We start from the raw sequence: 22523 nt of genomic DNA on the forward strand, positions 1-22523 counted from the left end.
CTGGATTCCTGGAGCCCCGTAGAGAGCGGTCGCATCAGCTGATGTTGCTGTTCTCCACGGGAGATCGGCGTGGGACACGCGTGGATTTCTGCGGATCAGGGAGTATATTGTTTGTTTGTTATTTTCATATTTTTCCACAGATGACACTGGCTTCGGGGATCAAAGTGACAAGTGATGGTGAGTATGTACTCTGTTATATGTACTGTATGTCTATGTATGTATTCTATGCAGTATGTAGTATGTATGTTGTATGTCTGTAGCATGTTGTATGTAGTATATATGTACTATGTATGTTGTATGAATGTAGTATATATGTAGCATGTATGTATGTTGTATGAATGTAGCATGTATGTAGTATGTATGTTGTATGAATGTAGCATGTATGTAGTATGTATGTTGTATGAATGTAGTATATATGTAGCATGTATGTATGTTGTATGAATGTAGTATGTATGTTGTATGAATGTAGTATACATGTAGTATGCATGTATGTTGTATGAATGTAGTATACATGTAGTATGCATGCATGTTGTATGAATGTAGTATATATGTAGCATGTATGTAGTATATATGTATGTTGTATGAATGTAGCATGTATGTAGTATGTAGGTTGTATGAATGTAGTATATATGTAGCATGTATGTTGTATGTAGTATATATGTATGTTGTATGAATGTAGTATATATGTAGCATGTATGTAGTATATATGTATGAATGTAGTATATATGTAGCATGTATGTTGTATGAATGTAGTATATATGTATGCTGTATGAATGTAGTATGTGTCATTGTAGCAGGCATCGCCCGATGGGACTTGTAGTCCCATCGGACGACGCCTGCACACACACGACCCCTGGCGGGCCCGCACAGGCCCCCGAGAGGCTGGTACAGACCACCGACAGCCGGCACAGGCCCCCGAGAGGCCCGTACAGACCACCGGCAGCCGGCACAGGCCCCCGACAGGCCTGTACAGAGGCCCGTACAGACCACCGGCAGCCGGCACAGGCCCCCGACAATCGGCACAGACCCCCGAGAGGCCGGCACAGAGCCCGCCCGCACACACACACGCACAGTGTCCGCCCACGCACCGTCCACACACTTTTTTGTAATTCCGATATTTCTGTCCCATTGACTTGAATGGGACTTCCGGTATCGGAATCGGCGATACCGATACTTCTTGGGGTATCAGGCCGATCCAATCCGATATGATATTTCTACATATCGGATGGTATCGATCAACACTAATCACAATCCATGTTGCTTCATAACTGTACAGGCTGATTTCACGGAAGTGTGTTTGACTTGGTTACATTGGGTTGTTTAGCGTTTCATATATATATATATATATATATATATATATATATTATACACACTATATATCAAAAGAAATATCAAGACGTGCTCACCAAGTGAAGTTGTGCAAACCACAGACACAACACTAATCCTTCCACATGGTCACTGCCAATTTATTGGATGACCAGCAATGGAAACAGGAATATGCTTCTTTGTAAAGTGTTACGCATTTCAAAATTGATTTTGATTGCTTCATCTGGCATATAAACAGTACTTAATGGGGTATTCCCTTTTCCAGGATCCTATCCCAATATGTAGTAGTTGTAATAATATTGTTAGCAAATACTTCCAACTAGAAATGTAGTATAGTTCTTCTGATTCGCTATGTCGCTTACCCCATGTGCAGGACATTGCAGTAGCTTAGGTATCCATGTTTTTCTTTAAGATGCCTTAGTGCTTCAATGACCCAGTCAGTGGACCATAGCTGAAGATCAGACCCCCTTCTGGATCTTTTTATGGCAGCTGCAGTTGATTAACAGTTCTTAGGCCTTTTCCATCATCTGCATATAGGGTATCAGTCACCTGCAATACCACTAGGAGATCGGTAAAGTTTATTTTTATTGGCACAATTTTGAACTACATAACATTTACTTTAAAACTTTTTTTCAATTTTTGTATGGCAGAGTGAGTAAAAATTAGCATTTTTTTAAAATGCCATCACCATGCGGTAAAAATTATAATGAAAGCGTATTTTTCGGGTAGTATGCTCCCAGTTATACTACATTTATCTAGGGTTTTTTATGTATTTCCACTTTTGCACACTAAGACCTTTGGGCTAAACGGCATTTGTTTGTTTAGGTCCTGTACTGGAATTCGATTATCTAATATGTGAGGAGTGTGGCAAAGATTTTATGGATTCATACCTAAGCAATCACTTTGATTTAGCGGTTTGTGATGGATGCAGGTAAATTAACACTTTCTGTTCTTGTGTTTTTTTTTTTTTTTTTTTTTTGTATTTAATTTTGTAAATATTATATACGGTATATATTTTTGTTTTTTTAAAGCTTGAACTGCTAGCTGAGTAGCTGAATATATTTCCTTTTTTATTCTCACACATATATGCACACATACACACGACCAGTTCTATATGTGCTGTTACTTTCTTACTTTGTACTACTAAATGACTTAAATTATTGACTTCGGTTAACCCCTTCACGACCAATGATGCCACATAGGCATCACGAAAGTCGGTGCCAATCCGACCAGTGACGCCTATGTGGCATCATGACTTTAAAGCCCCCCCTGCGGGTCGGGTGACCAGGGTCACTGAAAGGTCACCCGACCCGCAGATACAGGGGGCTTTGTACTTCACCACAGGGGGCGTGGCTTCGCCCCCACGTGGCTACGATCGCTCTGATTGGCTGTTAAAATTGAAACTGCCAATCAGCGATAGTAATATTTCATCAATGAAAATTGATGAAATACTACAATCCAGCCATGGCCGATGCTGTAGTAGCATCGGATATGGCTGGAGACCATGATCCGACACCCCCCAGACTCACTGGGCCGATCGGCCCCCAATACCAACTGACGGCGGCAATCATCTGCTCCCTTCCTCCGCTCCACCCACCTTCCGACCAGAAACTCTCACAGTGATCAAAATAGAATGAAAAGTAAATAAACCCCCCGTTTATCACCCCTATAGACAGGAACAAATAATAAAATAAGGAAATTATTTTTATTTTTCCATTAGGATTAGGGTTGGAATTAGGGTTAAGATTAGGGTTAGGGATGTGTTAGGGTTAGAGTTGGGATTAGGGTTAGTCTTGTGGTTAGGCTTATGGTTAGGGTTGGGATTAGGGTAAGGGATGTGTTGGGGTTAGGGCTGTGGTTAGGGGTGTGTTGGGGTTAGGGTTGGAGTTAGAATTGAGAGCTTTCCTCTGTTTAGGCACATCAGGGGGTCTCCAAACGCGACATGGTGCAACCATTGGTTCCAGGCAATTTTGCGTTCAAAAAGTCAAACGGTGCTCCCTCCCTTCCAAGCCCCGACGTGTGCACAAAAAGTGGTTTACCCCAACATATGGGGTATCGGCGTACTCAGAAAAATTGCACAACAACTTTGGGGGTCTAATTTCTCCTGTTACCCTTGGGAAAATAAAAAATTGGGGGCTAAAAAATGATTTTTATTTTCACATCTTTGCGTTATAAACTTCTGTGAAGCACTTGGGGGTTCAAAGTGCTCACCAGACATCTAGATAAGTTCCTTGGAAGGTCTTGTTTCTAAAATGGGGTCACTTTTGGGGGGGTTTCTACTGTTTAGGCACATCAGGGGCTCTGCAAACATAACGACGACCGCAGACCTTTCCATCAAAGTCTGCATTTCAAAACGTCACAACTTCCATTCCGAGCCCTTACATGTGCCCAAACAATGGTTCCCCCCCCATATATGGGGTACCAGCGTACTCAGGACAAACTGGACAACAACTTTTGGGGTCCAATTTCTCCTGTTACCCTTGTGAAAATAAAAATTGGCGAGCTTAAAAAATGATTTTTTGAGGCAAAAAAATGATTTTTTATTTTCACAGCTTTGCGTTATAAACTTCTGTGAAGCACTTGTGGGTTCAAAGTGCTGACCACACATCTAGATAAGTTCCTTGGGGGGGTCTAGTTTCCAAAATGGGGTCACTTGTGGGGGGTTCCACAGTTTAGGTACATTAGGGGCTCTGCAAATGTAGCATGACACCCGCAGACCATTCCATCAAAGTCAGCATTTTCATAATGTCACTACTTCCCTTCTGAGCTCCGATGTGTGCCCAAACAGTGGTCCCCGTCCCCCCGGGGTACCAGCGTACTCAGGACAAACTGGACAACAACTTTTGGGGTCCAATTTCTCTTGTTACCCTTGTGAAAATAAAAAATTGCGCACTAAAAAATAATTTTTTGAGGGAAAAAAATTTTTATTTTCACGGCTCTGCGTTCTAAACTTTTGTGAAGCACTTGGGGGTTCAAAGTGCTCACTATGCATCTAAATAAGTTCCTTAGGGGGTATAGTTTCCACAATGGGTTCATTTGTGGGGGAGCTCCAATGCTTAGGCACACAGGGGCTCTCCAAACACGACATTGTGTCCGCTAACGATTAGAGGTCATTTTCATTTCAAAAAGTCAAATGGTGCTCCTTCCCTTCTGAGCCCTGCCGTGCGCTCAAACAGTGGTTCCCCCCACATATGGGGTACCAGCGTACTCAGGACAAACTGGACAACAACTTTTGTTGTCCAATTCTCCTGTTAGCCATGTGAAAATAAAAAATAGCGTGCTAAAAAATAATTTTTTGAGGGGAAAAATTTTTTTTTTTTTTATTTTCACAGCTCTGCGTTATAAACTTTTGTGAAGCACTTGGGGGTTGAAAGTGCTCACTATGCATCTAAATAAGTTCCTTAGGGGGTCTAGTTTCCAAAATGGGGTTACTTGTGGAGGAGCTCCAAAGTTTAGGCACACAGGGGCTCTCCAAACGCGACATGGTGTCCGATAACGATTGGAGCTAATTTTCCATTCAAAAAGTCAAATAGTGCTCCTTCCCTTCCGGACCCTGACGTGTGCCCAAACAGTGGTTTATGACCACATATGAGGTATCTGTGCACTCAGGAGAAATTGCCCAACAAATTTTAGGATCCATTTTATCCTGTTGCCCATGTGAAAATGAAAAAACTGAGGCTAAAAGAAAATTTTTGTGAAAAAAAAGTGTTTTTTTTTATTATTTTTTTTTTTTTTTACAGATCAATTTGTGACCCCCTGGGGGTTCAAAGTGATCACTATGCATCTAGATAAGTTCCTTGGGGGGTCTAATTTCCAAAACGGGGTCATTTGTGGGGAAGCTGCAATGTTTAGGTACACAGGGGCTCTCCAAACGCGACATGGCAACCACTAAATATTTCAGCATATTTTCCATTCAAAAAGTCAAATGGCGCTCCTTCCCTTCTGAGCCCTGCCGTGCACCCAAACAGTGGTTTATGACCACATATGAGGTATCTGTGTACTCAGGAGAGATTGCCCAACAAATTTTAGGATCCATTTTATCCTGTTGCCCATGTGAAAATGAAAAAACACCTGAAGGGTTAATAATCTTCTTGAATGTAGTTTTGAGCAGCTTGAGGGGTTCAGTTTTTAGAATGGTGTCACTTTTGGGTATTTTCTGCCTTTATAGACCCCTCAAAGTGACTTCAAATGTGAGGAGGTCCCTAAAAAAAAAAAAAAAAAAATGGTTTTGTAAATTTTGTTGTAAAAATGAGAAATCGCTGGTCAACTTTTAGCCCTTACAACTTCCTAACAAAAAAAAATTTTGTTTACAAAATTGTGCTGATGTAAAGTCAACATGTGGGAAATGTTATTTAGTAACTATTTTGTGTCAGATAACTCTCTGGTTTAACAGAATAAAGATTCAAAATTTGAAAATTGCGAAATTTTCGCCAAATTTCTGATTTTTTTCACAAATAAACGCAAAACTTATCGACCTAAATTTACCACTAACATGAAGCCCAACATGTCACGAAAAAACAATCTCAAATCGCTATGATGCGTTGAAGCGTTCCAGAGTTATTACCTCATAAAGGGACACTGGTCAGAACTGCAAAAAATGGCCTGGTCATTAAGGTCAAAATAGGCTGGGTCATGAAGGGGTTAATAATGAGTGAGTTCAAGTTCCAAACACATTGCAAACAATACAGCTGAATCCAACTTGTGTTTAGTAAATGGTGGAAATGTTGCACACAAATGTTTAAACCAATTAAAGTGGTTGTCTCAAGATGCTTTGTCATGGTCACACTGCTGGTCTAAACTGTGCTTTCCCAGGCTGATAGCATAGGTAGCTTTGGCTCTGCAGCATTGGAGCAGAGCATGGGGACTGAGGCTGGTCAGACCCCACAATCTGGCCCTCTTCAGAACAGCATAAGTAGGCTGAGAAGCATAGAAGCTGCTTGTGCCACATGCTCTGTACCCTAGGTAACCAGCCACACTGGGACTGCAGTAACCTAGGCAATGAGTTGTACACTGTAAAATTAAAATATATCTTCTCTTGATAAGAGAGGATTTTTAATAATGGGTAAATTGCAAAATTGCATAATTTCACAAGCACTTTGTAATTTCACCCATTTAGCAACTTGAGACCACCACTTTAAGGCTATGTGCCCACGTTAGCGTTTAAAACCTGACACACATCCGGACTCCTTCCCAGAAAACGCACGTTTTATTTCTGCGCGTTTTTGATGCATTTTTTTCCGCGCATCTTCTGGACTCATAGGAAATAGCTAAAAAAACGCGGACTTATGCAGAAAATAATGAACATGCTGCATTTTTAGCCGCTAAGCGTTTTCTATGCGGAAAAAAACGCATCAATTGGCACAAAAAGGCCAAAATGCTTTAAAATGAATGGGATGCTTATTTTTAGCATTTGTGAAGCGTCTGATCTGGCACAAACGCTTCAAAAACGCTTAAAAAAAAAAAAAAAAAAAGCAACGTGGGCACACAGCCTAAATGAGTTGTCCGGTCTTAAACTATAAGTCTGCAGTCACTCTGTCACTGCAGATTTGTGAATCCTCACATCACGCACACTGCGTGCTGTCAGCTCCTGGAACAGCGTTGTGACCGCTTTATGCAATGTCAAATCTTCTGGACACAATCCAACTAGAGTGTTTGTTTCTGGCCTCGCGCAATACATTTGGCACTAAGTGAGGCCACACCCATCTGGTCAGATTGTTCCTGGTAGTATGGATCTCACATTCTCGCAGCCACATGACTGCCATTCCTGCCGCCCAACAGATACCTCACAGTACGCAGTGCGCACGATGTGAGAAATCACAAGTCTAGTCATATAGTGACTGCATACTTTGAAGTTAAAGAGCCGACAACCCCTTTAAGGCCTGTTATGACCATCCTTTTTCTCCTTCGCCTCATTGGGGGACACAGACCATGGGTGTTATGCTGTGGCCAATAGGAGGCTGACACGAAGATGAGACAAAAAAGTTAGCTCCTCCACCGCAGCATACACCTTCCTGCTGGCCCCAAGTGAACCAGTACTTGCTTAGTGACTGTAGGAGGCACACTGGTCTGGTCTTCAGACCATTTATTTTTTTGAATTTTTTACTTATTCATTTTTTAATCTGGATGAAGGGGCAACGGATCCTTTCAAGGTTCCGATTTCCCCAAACAAGCCTCCACGTACCCTGCAACGTGGGATGCCATGCCTGAGCTGATTCAAGGGCGACGGGTCTCTTAAAGGGCTCCGATCTCCCCGCACCGACTTACGGACGAGCACATGGAGTTTCGCCTTCATGTATCCTCTTCCGCAGCCAGGCCTATGCCGGACAACCTGCCCTGCCCATCCTTAGGGATTGAACCCATAGGATGCTCAGAGGCCTCTACATGGTGTCCGTGCAGCACCCACGGCTTCACCACTTTTAAAAGGAGGCCGACGGTCCCTCTCCACTTCCCTTCTAAAGGATGGTGGATTGAGGCGTTCTCTTACCCCGTACCATCCTGAAGATTACCCATGGTCCCCTAAAGCGACCGGATAAGTGACTGAACAGTCCGAGGGTCGCCTGGGGAACGCGCGCCTCCGCACTGAAGTCCCATCGCGGTGGCTCCATGCCGGGACGCACACCGCGGTGAGTGCTAAGGAATCCACGCAGCACAAGTTCTGCCACAGCCGGACATAGCCCTGTGAAATCCTAGGGGAGCAAACCCTTAGGATACACAGAGGCCCCCAACGGCGCCCCTCTGCACCACCACTGATGGAACAGCGGTGCTTTAGGGAGCTGGACGGTCCCTCTCCACCTCCCCCTCAAAGGGGGTGGTGGATTGAGGGCTCCTGCGCTGTCACTGTCGCAGCTCTGCTCCCACTCCTCCACAGTTCCTGGCGTGACGGGATGGGGGCTTCTGAGCGTGTCGCGGGCCCGGTCGTTCTTTCCAGCCGGGCACCGCTAATTTAGCTCAGTTTGTCTCCCATAGTTGAGGTCTACCTATGATGTAAATTACAGACGCCTCTCATCTTTTTAAGTGGTGGAACTTGCACTATTGCTGACTGACTAAATACTTTTTTTCCCGACTGTATTTCCATTTTACCATTAGGGTTAGGGCTAGGGTTAGGGGTGTGTTGGGGTTAGAGTTATAATTGGGGAGTTTCCACTGTTTGGGCACATCAGGTGCTCTCCAAATGCAACATGGCTTCTGATCTCAATTCTAGCCAATTCTACGTTGAAAAAGTGAAATGGTGCTTCTTCCCTTCCAAGCTCTGCCATGCGCCTAAATAGTGTTTGACCCCCACATATAGGTTATCAGCATACTCAGGACAAATTGCAAAACAACTTTTGGCATCCAATTTCTCCTGTTACCCTTGGGAAAATAAAAAAATGGGGACTAAAAGATCATGTTTGTTGAAAAAATACGATTTTTTTTTTTATTTTCACGCCCGGTCGTTATAAACTTCTATGAAGCACTGGGGGGTTCAAAGTGCTCACCACACATCTAGATAAGTTCCTGAGGGGGTCTAGTTTCCAAAATGGGGTCACTTGTGGGGGTTTCCACTGTTTATGTACATCAGGGGCTCTCCAAAAGGAACATGACACCCGCAGACTATTCCATCAAAGTCTGCATTCCAAAACGTCACTACTTCCCTTCCGAGCCCTGACGTGTGCCCATACAGTAGTTTTCTCCCACATATGGGGTATCAGCGTACTCAGGATAAATTGGACAACAACTTTTGGGGTCCAATTTCTCCTGGTACCCTTGGGAAAATAAAAAAAATGGTGACTAAAAGATCATGTTTGTTGAAAAAATACGATTTTTTTATTTTCACGCCCGGGCGTTATAAACTTCTGTGAAGCACTGGGGGGGTTCAAAGTGCTCACCACACACCTAGATAAGTTCATTGGGGGGTCTAGTTTCCAAAATGGTGTCATTTGTGGGGGGTTTTCACTGTTTTGGTACATCAGGGGCCATGCGCCTGATGTACCAAACCCCCTAGTTTCCAAAATGGGGTCACTTGTGGGAGGTTTCCACTGTTTAGGTACATCAGGGGCTCTCCAAACGTGACATGGCGTCCGATCTGAATTCCAGCCAATTTTGCATTGAAAAAGTCAAACGGCGCTCCTTCCCTTCTGAGCTCTGCCATGCGCCGAAACAGTGGTTCCCCCCACATATCAGGTATTAACGTACTTGGGACAAATTGCACAATAACTTTTCCAGTCCAATTTCTCCTTTTACACTTGGTAAAATAAAAAAATTGAACCTGAAGTATTTTTTTTGTGAAAAAAGTTAAATGTTCGTTTTTTTTTTAAATATTCAAAAAATTCCTGTGAAGCACCTGAAGGGTTAAACTTCTTGAATGTGGTTTTGAGCACCTTAAGGGGTGCAGTTTTTAGAATGGTGTCACTTTTGGGTATTTTCTATCATATAGACCCCTCAAAGTGGCTTCAAATGTGATGTGGTCCGTAAAAATAAAATGGTGTTGCAAAAATGAGAAATCGCTGGTCAACTTTTAACCCTTATAACTTCCTAACAAAACAAAATTTTGGTTTCAAAATTGTGCTGATGTAAAGTAAAGATGTGGGAAATGTTACTTATTAAGTTTTTTGTGTGCCGTATCTCTGTGATTTAAGGGCATAAAAATTCAAAGTTGGAAAATTGCGAAATTTTCGAAATTTTCGCCAAATTTCCGTTTTTTTCACAAATAAACGCAAGTTATATGAATAAAATTTTACCACTAGCATGAAGTACAATATGTCACGAGAAAACAGTGTCGGAATCACCAGGATCCATGGAAGCGTTTCAGAGTTATTACCTCATAACGGGACAGTGGTCAGAATTGTAAAAATTGGCCCGGTCATGATCGTGCAAACCACCCTTGGGGGTTAAGGGGTTAATGATCTCCTATTGCTTTTGCACCGAACTGGTTCACTTGGGGCCAGCAGGAAGGTGTATGGTGCCATGCAGGAGCAAACTTTTTTTTGTCTCAACTTAGTGTCTGCCTCCTATTGGCCACAGCATAACACCCATGGTCTGTGTCCCCTAATGAGCGTCTCAGAGAAAAAGATTTTACTGTGAGTACACACAGATCCCTAGTTTTCGGAAACCTAATATAAGTGCTTGATTTTTTTCAGGATGCATTGTATTTGTCAGTGGCATCATTTTGAGATACATTTTAACTCATTAACAATACATTTTTCATAAGTTTTAAACGATCTACAACAAAAACGGCAGAAAAGCAACACTGATGCCGGGTTTCATCAAGGAGTTTTCATCAAGTTTATGTCTTAAAATTGTTTGCCAGTAATAACAAGCTGTTAACTAAGCACCCTCGTGTCCTAATCGAGTATTTTTGGCGTGTTAAAAAAAACTAAATAATGGTCAAGTCGCCCTGGCTGCATGTCGCACGGCTGTTCAAGTGCCGCAACACATGCAGGGATTGCCTAACAAACAGCATTTTGTGTTGATTAGGACACAAGCATGCTCAGATAACGCCTTATCCAATCACGCTTGCTCATCACTATTTGCAAACTCATAAGTTACCCAAAATTGCTGCCTCTGGGGCTTTTTAAGCCAAGGTGAGTGGAGCGAGGGTAGGAAGGGGCTTGGCAAGGCCCCTGTTGTGAACTCTCTTGGTCCAACTTTTGTGGCAGGGCTCCCTCTGGTGGATACTGCTGGTAGCGGAGCTGGTCACCATGATGTTAACCCAACAGCTGCAGAGGATAATTGGAGGAGTGGGGGTAGTGACTGGGACTACATAAGCGAGCAGACTTCTCTCAGTGGCTGCCGGTGATACTCCATTCTTTGCTTATTGAGGATTTCTGTCTCCTGCCTGATCCTGCATTTTTCAGCTAAGTGTCATTCGCTAAACCCTTTGCATCTGATTTAGCCTTGCGGTCAGGGGTACTGTTGTGAACTCTCTTGGTCCATCTTTTGTGGTGGCGCCCCCTGACCCTGTATTGGTTGAGGGTAATTTGGAGTATGAGGTAGAGAAAATATTGGACTCTCGTCTAGCTAGACGGAGACTCCAGTACTTGGTCAAGTGGAAAGGTTATGGCCAGGAGGATAATTCTTGGGTCTCTGCTTCCGATAGTCATGCTGAGAGATTGGTTTGTGCTTTTCACTGGGCCCATCCTGATCGTCCTGGTGGTGTGGATGAGGGTTCGGTGACCCCTCCTCAAGGGGGGTACTCTTGTGAACTCTCTTGGTCTGACTTTTGTGGCAGGGCTCCCTCTGGTGGATACTGCTGGTAGCGGAGTTGGTCAACATGATGTTAACCCAACAGCTGCAGAGGATAATTGGAGAAGTGGGGGTAGTGACTGGGACTACATAAGTGAGCAGACTTCTCTCAGTGGCTGCCGGTGATACTCCTTTCTTTGCTTATTGAGGATTTCTGTCTCCTGCCTGATCCTGCATTTTTCAGCTAAGTGTCATTTGCTAAACCCTTGCATCTGATTTTGCCTTGCTGTCAGGGGTCAGCTTGCTCCCCCTGGGGCTGCTGGCTCCTGCCCTGTATTTTTGTATCTTGTGTTTGTTCAGTCCCCTGCTGTATTAGCCTGTTGCTAGCCACCAGTTCACACCTGAGTGCTGATAAAGTGGGGGCGAGGTTGTGCAAACCTCAGTATTTTTGTACATGAGTCGTGTTGGAATTGTTAGGGTTTTTGCGTGATTGCAGACAGTGCCTTTTCTGTCCTATCTAGTCAGTGTGGGCCCCATCATTTGCTCAGTCTATTTTCTGTGTGTGTTTGTGCTTCATCTTGTCTCACCGACAATATATGTTTGGGGGCTGTCTATTCCTCTGGGGATCTGCTCCGGGGCAGTTTAGATTTCACCTTTCTGTCTTTAGGCTTATTTAGTCCTCCGGCTGTGACAAAGCGTCTAGGGCAACGTAGGAACGCACCACGGCTACTGCTAGTTGTGTTAAGATCAAGGGTCAGCAATCCGCTGAGTGACCAACCTCTCTGGTGTTCTGGTGGCATAGCCTATTGCGCTCTCCTCCTCGGTGACCCATTCATAACAGGCCCCTCTGTCAAATTCTCATAGTTTCCATCACAAAATTGGCATAAGGTTCTGTTGGAAATGGAAGAAAAATTTGTCGTACACTCATTCTGTCAGATTCTGAACGCCTTCTGTATTATTTGGGAGATAATTTTTCTTTGTTTTTAATTTTTTAGAGATCTAGAAGAAAAACATAAACTCGTAACAAGGACTGAAGCCAAGAAAGAGTATTTACTGAAAGACTGTGATATGGATAAAAGGGAGCCTGTGCTGAAGTATATTTTAAAGAAAAACCCGCACAATTCTCATTGGGGCGATATGAAACTTTATTTGAAATTGCAGGTACAGAAACATGTTTAGTTTTCTTTTCAAGCTATATTCTCGTTAACCTGCGCCCCTTAATGCCACGCTTCAGGGCACAGACATGCTTGTCCAGTGGCTGCTCACATTTTGATTACATGTCAGAGAGATGAGTAGTGGTACTTAGTGTTAAAGTAAGGAAGTAGTGATGAGCGCAAGTACTTGTTACTCGAGATTGCCTAGGGTGCTCGAGTGACATGTTCGAGTCCTGCAACCACATGTTTGTCAGGCAATTCCCGCATGTTTTGTGGCTGTCTTAACAGCTGCGAAACATGCGGCCTCGGGGGCTTGAACGTGTCACTCGAGCACCCGCGATACGCTTTGCATACCCGAGCACTCTAGGCAAACTCGAGTAACAAGCAATTGCGCTCCTCACTAGTACAAAGTACTAATGTTTAAGTGTGGCAATATGCAGAGAATGATGTCTGTTGACCCTTTTAAGCCCTCAATAAAGGGGTTGGTGAGGTGAAAAAGTGTGTTTTTCTCCATTGCAGTTTAAGGGAGTTCACAATTTTCATATTCTTCACTAGAGACGTGATGGTGAACCTTTTAGAGACCGAGTGCCCAAACTGCAATCCAAAACCCACTTATTTTTTTGCAAAGTGCCCTGAATGCTGAGGTTTCATATTAGAAAGACACTCGTACATTAGTGCGCTATAGAGTCAATATCAAAGAGCTTGTAAGCGCTGCACTCCAAGCCTAAGATACTAGCCACCAATTGTAGTGAAGGTTTTTTTTGGCGGATCCGTTTTTTTCCCTATAGACTTGCATTAGCGGCGGATTTTGACTGATGGTCGTCCGTTCCATCCGTTTCTTGACGGATCCCTTACAATTTTAGCGTCCGCCGTCTGGAGTAAACGGACAATGTAACGTTATTTTCCAGCGGCGGACCGCTATTTTAAACTGCGCATGGCCGGAAGATTTTACCTTTCATGCAATTTAACCCTAAACTGCATTCTGGAAGTGGCGAAAAAAGTCTCTCTATCGCTCTCTCTCCAGACATCGGTTCCTTTAAATTTCATACACTTAGCGGCTGCTGCGGATCCGTCCAAGAAACTGATCCGGTTGCATCTGTTTGTTGTAAAACGGAAACGGATCCGTTTTTCACACTTTGGCGGTTTGCAACTGACGTCAAACAACTGAAGTGTGAAACAGGCCTTAGCCGGGTATGCATTGTCCTCTAATCCCTTTTCTGGTATTCATGGTTTCTTATCCCCATCCTTGCATGCATGGCTCCTTATCCCCATCCTTGCATGCATGGCTCCTTATCCCCATCCTTGCATGCATGGCTCCTTATCCCCATCCTTGCATGCATGGCTCCTTATCCCCATCCTTGCATGCATGGCTCCTTATCCCCATCTTTGCATGTATGGCTCCTTATCCCCATCCTTGCATGCATGGCTCCTTATCCCCATCCTTGCATGCATGGCTCCTTATCCCCATCCTTGCATGCATGGCTCCTTATCCCCATCCTTGCATGCATGGCTCCTTATCCCCATCCTTGTCTGCATGGCTCCTTATCCCCATCCTTGTCTGCATGGCTCCTTATCTCCATCCTTGTCTGTATGGCTCCCGCCTATGGGAGTGGAGAGAGGTGAATATTCATTACTTTGAATGAGCGGGGACACGTGATAGCCCATCAGCTGCTGGAAGCTGGCGGCTGCGGTTGAAACTGTGCGCGCTATAAGAGAAATGGGTACTCACTGCCAGCACAGTGAATATTCATTTCTCTTTAGCAGCGGGCACAGGCTTTAGCCACAGCAGCCGGCTCCTGCCTCGTGACCCGCAGCTCCTCCGCTCCCCCTCCCCTGCCGTCTTTTAGTCCTGAGGAGATGGTGCACATGCCCACCGGGAAGCTCTGCGCGCCCCCCTCTGGCACACGGGCCATAGGTTCGCCACCACTGTCCTAATAGATGGGAGTCCCACTGGCTTCCACCTATCAGCCATGTCTGGCATGTAATTCTGTAAGCCAAATATCTCTTAACCCCTTCATGACGTGGACAATTGTATTTTTTTTCTTCCCCTTTTTTCCAGAGCCATACCTCTTATTTTTCTATCCACATAGACATATGAGGGCATTTTTTTGTGGGACGAGTTGTACTTTTGAATGACATCATTAATTTTACCACATAGTGTACTGGAAAACTGGAAAAAAATTCAAGTGGGGAGAAATTATGTTTGGGGAAAAAAAAAGCAATTCTGACATTGATTTTTGGGAATTGTTTTTATGGTGTACATTGGTAAAAATGACCTTGCAATGTGATTCTGCTCATCAATACAGTTTACAGTGATACCAAATGCCCAGTTTTTTTAAATTATTTTAGTTTTAAAAAAAAAATCAGAAGTTTGCAAACAAAAACAATCATTATGGGTTCTTCACCATTTTCTGAGACCCATGTTTTCATTTTTTGGTCATTGCAGCTTTGTGACGGCCTATTTTTTGCCAGGTGACGTTATGTTTTTGACACTATTTGACAGGGCTGTGGAGTCGGAGTCGTGGAGTCGGAGTCGGTGCTCATTTTGGTGGAGTCGGAGTTGGAGTCGGTATAAAATGGACCGACTCCGACTCCTAAAATATATAATAAATTGGGTACAGTAATTCAATGCAGGATGTGCTGAATATTTTTTCATAGGAGTTTGGGAAAGTTATGAAATGTCCTATAAATGGCTGTTATATTCCTGATCTAAGGCTACATTCACACACAGCGTTTTTCCTGTGTTTTTTGAGGATACGTTTTTCAGCTGCAAAAGCTGATCATCTTTTTAAAAAACTGCATCACCTGAAAGGTTTTTGAGCTCATAGATAATGTTTTCAATAGCAAAAGCAGATTAGAAATCTGCTCTATCTATATATCCATTTATCCATATCTGTCTATCCATATCTTATCTGTACCAAAAAGAATGAAAACCGGGTAGTACACCAATATATATTCTGTTCTATCTAAATATCTTGATTATTGGATCATAAAAATGATTAAATGTCTGAGGTTCACATTGTACTACAATAAATTTTTCACTTAAATATAAGCAATATATGTGGGAGTTGGAGTCGGAGTCGGTGTAAGGGAAATTGAGGAGTCGGAGTCGCAGGTTTGGCTTACCGACTCCACAGCCCTGCTATTTGAGACAGATGTGACGTTTTGATCACATTTTGTGTGCTTTTACAGCTACCCAAAAAAAAATAATTTAGATATTTTTTTTTTTTATTTTTTTCATTTACGGTGTTTACCGATCGGGTAAATTTTATATTTTGATAGTTTAGACTTTTTCGAACGCAGCGATACTACATCTGTATTTTTGTTTGTTTTTTTATTTTTAACCCCTTCATGACATGGGCTCCGGCACTGAGCCCCACATCTTTTCCGCCACAGCTACATGTATTTCTTTTCAACAGCTGATATGTGCCCCTAAAAGCTGAGTGTGGAATCGCGATCCACCCGCTGCCGTTAACATGTTAAATGCCGCTGTCAATCTCTGACGGCGCCATTTAACACAATCCCACTGGAAGCTCGTCACTAATCCTGCCCATCGGCGTCTGTGTCACATGACTGCAGGTCACCGATGGGTTGGCATGACAACCTGAGGTCTGCAGCAGACTCCTGTGGTTGTCATTGCTGGCTAGCTACAGTATGAGTGCCGCCCAGCAGTCGGCGCTCACAGAGTGAGCATTTCTGCTAAACAGCATGGCTGAAGCCCTGCTATGTGTAACACAGGCAATCAGATGATTACAGCTTCTAGTCTCCCATGGAGACTATTGAAGCAAGTATAAAGTAAAAAAAAAAAAAAAGTTTAAATCACACCCCATTCAAAATATCAAAATAAAATAATGAAAAAAAAAATAAAATATATATATATATATATATATATATATATATATATATATATATATATATATATATATATTTGGTATTGCCGCATTCAGAATTTCTCAATCTATTAATATATAACAAAAATTAATACGATCGGTAAATGGCGTAACGAGAAAAAAGTTAAAACGCCAGAATTATGGTTTTTTGGTTGCTGCAACATTGCAGTAAAAAGCAATAATGGGCGATCAAAACTTCGTATCTATCCCAAAATGGTATCAATAAAAACATCAGCTCGCCACGCAAAATTAACCTGGAAAATCATAATAGCAGGTCAGTTTTTAGCATTTGGTGAACATGGTTAAAAAATTGTGGAATTGTACTTTTTTTTTTTTGCAATTTCACCGTACTTGAAGTTTTTTCCCCGTTTTCCAGTACACTGTATGGTAAAACCAATAGTGTTGTTCTAAAGTACATATTGATGGAAAAATAAGTTATGGCTCTGGGAAGAAGGGGAGCAAAAAAAAAAAACAAATGGAAAATGGCACGGGGGTAGAGGGATTAATGAAAAAGGGTGGGTGTGGGGGGGTAAAATTTTGTGGGTTTTTTTGTATTAACTTTTTTTTTTTTTTTATTTACTTTTTACTTTTAATTGTTCTTACTAGTACCCTTAAGGGAGTTGAAGATGCAATCCACTGATCACTTGTGCTATAAACAGAAATGGCCACAGGCTCCGTAATGACAAGCACAGATGTCTTCAACAGACCCCTTACTGTTAAAGCAATGCATCGGTGACCCACGATCACTTCACTGGCATGCCAATGGGCTCATGGAATGTCACAACCCATGCCGACACATGTTAACTACTGCTGTCAGATATTGACAGCATTTAGTAGGATAACAATCGCAGGCAGTGCTAGATGTAAACAGTTAATTTAGCCGAAACAGCATGGCTCCAGACACTGTATGGTGGTCTTGCTGAAAACTTCAGCTCAGCTGGTAGAATAGGAACCTAGCTACAGTTCTTGGCAGTGGCAACTGCCCAATCAACGAAGCTGAACTGTTCATCCTCTGTTTGCTGTTTACATCTGTATGGAGCTCATTAGTTAGGGGGTCCCGGATGTTGAGTCCTTTCCAAACTCCCCTTCCCCACCAATCTGACATTGATGGCTTAACCTGAAGGTAGGCAATATTATAAGGCTTGGTCATCCCCTTTATGTTCATTAAAGAAACCTTTGCAAAATCACTAAAGCCTTTCAACATCTGTGGTTGCAGCCATTTAATATTAGCCTCCATCGTTTATTACTAGTGCCTTAAAATCATGGTCATTTGATAGAAACACAATTGCACTGTATTTCAAATTTAAACCATCTCTAGCTGTAATGAGTCCCCAAAGCCCAGTTATCTTTTTTCTTAATCTCCCCTTCAGCCATTTTCTATTATGTACATCCAAACTTTCTGCCTCTGTGCCTCTAGACTACATTTCCCAAGAGCCAGAGCTGTAGCTATCCCAATCAAAGGCTATGTGCACACGTTACGGATTCTGCTGCGGATCCGCAGCAGTTTTGGCCCTGCGGATCCGCAGCAGTTTCTGCTGCGTTGTACAGTACCATTAAAGTCAATGAAAAACAAAAAACGCTGGGCACATGCTGCGGATTTTTCAGCGCGGATTTGCTGCGGTTTTAAATCCGCAGCATGTCAATTCTTTGTGCGGAATCCGCAGCGGTTTGACACCTGCTCCACGATCAGGTGTCAATACGCAGGGGAAAACTGTAGGCTAATCCGCAGGTAAAAATCCGCAGCAGAATCCTCAACGTGTGCACTCACCTAGTGTCCGCCCTTTCCTCCTTCAAAGTACGATCTAAACTGTGTTCCAAATTATTATGCAAAAAGAGTTTAGGCGTGATAAGGTTAGAATTTTTTTGTTTGTCATTTAAACTGATTGATGGTGATGTGTGTCAGGGCTCTTTATATCACTGAAAGCAATTGCAGATACCTGTGCAAATTAGTTTGGCAGGTGTGTCCAAATAAAGGCAAGACTACTTAAGAAGGCTGTTCCACATTATTAAGCAGCCTACATTTTTTGCCAAAATGGGAAAGAAAAAGGATGTGTCGGCTGCTGAGAAGCAACAAATTCTGGAGTATTTAGGTCAAGGCATGACTACAATCAACATTGCCAAGACGCTTCATCGTGATCATTGCACAATCAAGAAGTATGTAGCGGATTCCCAGCACACACGTGTGTGTGCTGATAAGGAAAAATTGAGGACTCTTTCCAACAGGCAATTGCGTCAGGTTAAAAGAGCAGCTGCAAAAATGCCTTGTCATAGCAGCAGACAAGTTTTTGAAGCTGCTGGTGCCTCCAACGTTCCCCGAACAATAAGATGCAGGGTTCTTCCGAGGTTTGCAGCTGTGCGTAAGCCGTCCTGTCGCCCACCTCTATCCACTGCACACAAGCAGAAACTGCTCCAGTGGGCCAAACGATACATGAAGACTGACTTCCAAACTGTTTTGTTCACTGATGAGTGCCGTGCAACGCTCGATGGTCCAGATGGATGGAGTGGAGGATGGCTGGTTGATGGACACCCAATGAAAACACGGCTAAGGCGCCAACAAGGAGGAGTTGGAGAAATGTTTTGGGCTGGAATCATGGGGAGAGAGATTGTCGGACCCTTTAGGATCCCTGAAGGGGTAAAGATGAACTCCATAATCTATGTGGAGTTTCTAAAACAGCACTTCCTGCCATGGTCCAAAAGGAAGAACCGTGCTTTCCGCAGCAAGATCATTTTCATGCATGATTATGCACCGTCTCATGCTGCAAATTACACATAAGCATTTCTAGCTACTATGGGCATAAAAGAGGACAAACTTATGGTGTGGCCACCATCTTCCCCTGACCTCAACCCCATTGAGAACCTCTGGAGCATCATCAAAAGGAGTGTCTATGATGGCGGGAGGCAGTTCACATCTAAGCAACAGCTCTGGGAGGGTGTTCTGTCCACATGCAAAACAATTGAAGCACAAACCATCCAAAAACTGACAAATTCAATGGACGTGAGAGTTCAGAAGCTTCTTTCCAAAAGGGGTCCTATGTGCAAATGTAACATCACCTAGAATAAAGTTTTGACTTGAAAATTGTTTGATTTCATTTTGTAATAAGCTGATAATGCTTATAATTTCACAATTGACCATTTTTTTTGTTCAAAATAAAAAGGTTGAAAACTCTGCTGTGCATAATAATTTGGAACATGCATTTTGAGTGTTTCTTATTTTTAAAAATATACTGTTACTCTGTCGCCTTATTGGGGGACACAGAACCGTGGGTGTTATGCTGCTGTCCACTAGGAGGCGACACTATGCATAATCTGAAAAAGATTAACTTTGGCTCCTCCTCTGCAGTATACACCCCTGGACGGCGTCAGCCTTCTCCAGTTTTTGCTTAGTGTCGCAAGGAGGCACACCTAAGAGTTTTTACTCCGTTTTTTTCCTTGATTTTTTTTTTTTCAACGGATTACAGATGAAGAAAAGCGGGTCCCCAGCGAGACTCCCGGCATGGCTCCCTCCTCAGTCCCCTATTAAGGGGTACCCGGTTGAGGTCGAGACGGCTATTCCCCATGTCGCTCCTTCCCCAGTCCCTCGGGTACTGGCTCGAAGTCGAGACCCCCCCCCTCCTTCCCCAGTTCCCTTGGGCTCTGGGTTGAGGTCGAGGATAGGATGAAGCCCCCCCTGACGGTGACAGCAGCACCCTCCCTAATCCCCCTCTGGGGGCATTAGGTTGAGACACCGCAGGTAGGGCCTGTATCAGGCACCATTCGGCCACTTACAAGTCCAGGGACCCCAGCCCAGCTGCGGGCTCCTGTTGGGACCGGGGGAGGTGCAGGCAGGCATGGCACTTGTCAGACACAGGGCTCCCTGCGCCCCTGTCTCTGTGGCAGCACCAGCTGCATAGTGCCTCAAAGGGACCCCCCACAGGGCCCAGGTGGCGCTCATGTCCCCACCGCTAGCCTGCCGTTCAATCCGGGGGGGTCTGGTTTGAATCCGACCCCCCCCCCCGGACAACCGCGCCGTCCTGGAGCCCTTCTGGGCATGAGGTATCAAATTTAGGCCGCGGCTTCGGCCTAGCCGAAGTCGCCGCCCTATTCCCGCCCCCTGGCCCGCCCCCCGGATGACGAAAATGACACTCTGCAGTGTCATAGAAGGGGCGGATCGAGGCAGGAAGGGCGTGCTTTTACATAGCTCAGCGCGCCCTTTTCAGCTCTCCGCCCCCTTCCCCCTCCACCTCAGACTCCCGGTGGCCATCTTGCTGCAGCAGGAAACATAGCTGACAGCCATACAACAGTCTCCGGGGGGCACAAGACTGTGATTTGTCGGCGCTGGACTTAAGGGCACACTGGTGGGGTAAGATCACAGCTGGGTTCTCTTTACTCAGCTGTGCATTCATATTACCTATAAGTTCTCCCCTTTGCATAGCCCCTGTAGGACCCCTGCTAGCCAGCCTCTGTGCATGATGCCGGGCTCAAGGAAGAAAACCAGGCAAGAGCATTCTGCACAGCCTGCAAGACCACTCCCCAGGGGCAGCACGGACCCACACTGCCGGGACTGTGTCCAAAACACTGGGTCAGAATCAACGCTTCTGCGTCTTCTTCCATACCGGAATGGGCTACTCAGATGTTGCAGTCTATAACACAGTCCATACATAGCCTGACCTCTACACTACTGCAGGCTTTGCAGGGTCATGTCTCGGCTATGAACATTACCCAGGCCACCGGCCGTTCTAGGCCGAGCGTGACTGCATTCGTCAGGTGGCGGCCGCTAAGCAGTTTGAGCCTTGGCCGGAACCCAAATGGGAGACCAGCCCGCGCTAGCAGGTCCGGGGTCATGCGTTTAAATCTCGGGGACATGCCACTTCCGACAGTCTCAGACGTAAGCGGACCCACAGGTCGCATTCATCTGCGTCCTCACATAGCACTCTGTCGTCCCCCTCCAGGAAGAGAGACAGTGGCTCCAGGTCACCTAGTCCGTCCCCTGACAGAGACAGACAATGCGGATCTCCGCAACGATTTCCGACCACAGACTCGGAAGGCATATATGACTCTAACCCAGACAACGAAACAGAGAATTATCTCGTCTCTTGTCCCCCTAGCAATACTGCAATAGTTGAGGATATCGTCTCTTCCATCCTTCGGGTGCTGGACATTTCAGATCCAACCCCGGAAGCACCAAAACACAAGATTTCCTTTGAAAGTGTTCAGAAACCATCGAAGGTCTTCCCTAATCACCCGGAAGTTCAAAAAATCCTTTCTAAGCATTTTTTGCAGCCTGAGAAAAAATTCGCCAATCGCAAGTATTTGGAAGCAAATTACCCCTTTCCACAGAAAGACACCAAGGATTAGACAGATTCGCCTGAAGTGGACCCTCCAGTCTCTAGGCTGGCAGCACAAACGCTTCTCTCGCTGCCGGACAGTTCAACCCTCAAGGACACAGCAGACAGACAAGTCGAACGCATGGCTCGTTCAATCTTTGAAGCGGCAGGTGCCTCTTTGGCTCCCGCATTTGCTTCAGTTTGGGCAGCCAAGGCCATCATGGCTTGGGCTGATCTATATTGCAAAAGGGCCTTCAACCGTCAAATCCTCAGCTGGCGGACCAGGCGGTGCAAATTGCAGTGGTGGCAGATTACATGGTCCATGCAGCGTTGGACTCTGCAAGAGGAATAGCGGGAATAGCATCAAACGCCATCACAATCCGGCGTATTCTCTGGCTAAGAGAATGGAAAGCGGACGCGGCCTCAAAAAAGTCCTTAACAAATCTCCCGTACTTCAGTGGCCGTCTTTTCGGTGGAAAGCTGGATACAATGATATCCAATGCTACGGGGGCAAAAGTACTTCCCCAACTAAGACCAAAACGCACGTTTAAAAGGCGTAATCAATCTAGTTTCCGATCCTTTCGGAATTCTTCAGGCTGGTCCGTCTCACGCCCAGCACAAAACCGTAATCTTTCCCCCCGCAGGGACAATACACATGCGGCACAAAGGCCGGACAGGAACTGGCAATC

At 44.5% G+C, this 22523-nt stretch overlaps 1 protein-coding gene across 9 annotated transcripts in view; it reads left to right on the top strand.

Moving 5' to 3' along the window:
- The window catches only part of XPA (XPA, DNA damage recognition and repair factor), a 153514-nt gene that overhangs the window by 107765 nt on the left and 23226 nt on the right, over positions 1–22523 (top strand). For all 9 annotated transcript variants that reach the window (XM_073549726.1, XM_073549723.1, XM_073549725.1 and 6 more), the window contains 2 exons: positions 2152–2257; positions 12483–12648. In XM_073549726.1, the coding sequence (XP_073405827.1) occupies positions 2152–2257; positions 12483–12648 (272 nt within the window). The remainder of the gene's footprint in view (positions 1–2151; positions 2258–12482; positions 12649–22523) is intronic.

Source organism: Dendrobates tinctorius, unplaced genomic scaffold (genome assembly GCF_039654945.1).
Source record: "Dendrobates tinctorius isolate UK_male_01 unplaced genomic scaffold, ASM3965494v1 ptg000160l, whole genome shotgun sequence".
NCBI lineage: Eukaryota > Metazoa > Chordata > Amphibia > Anura > Dendrobatidae > Dendrobates > Dendrobates tinctorius.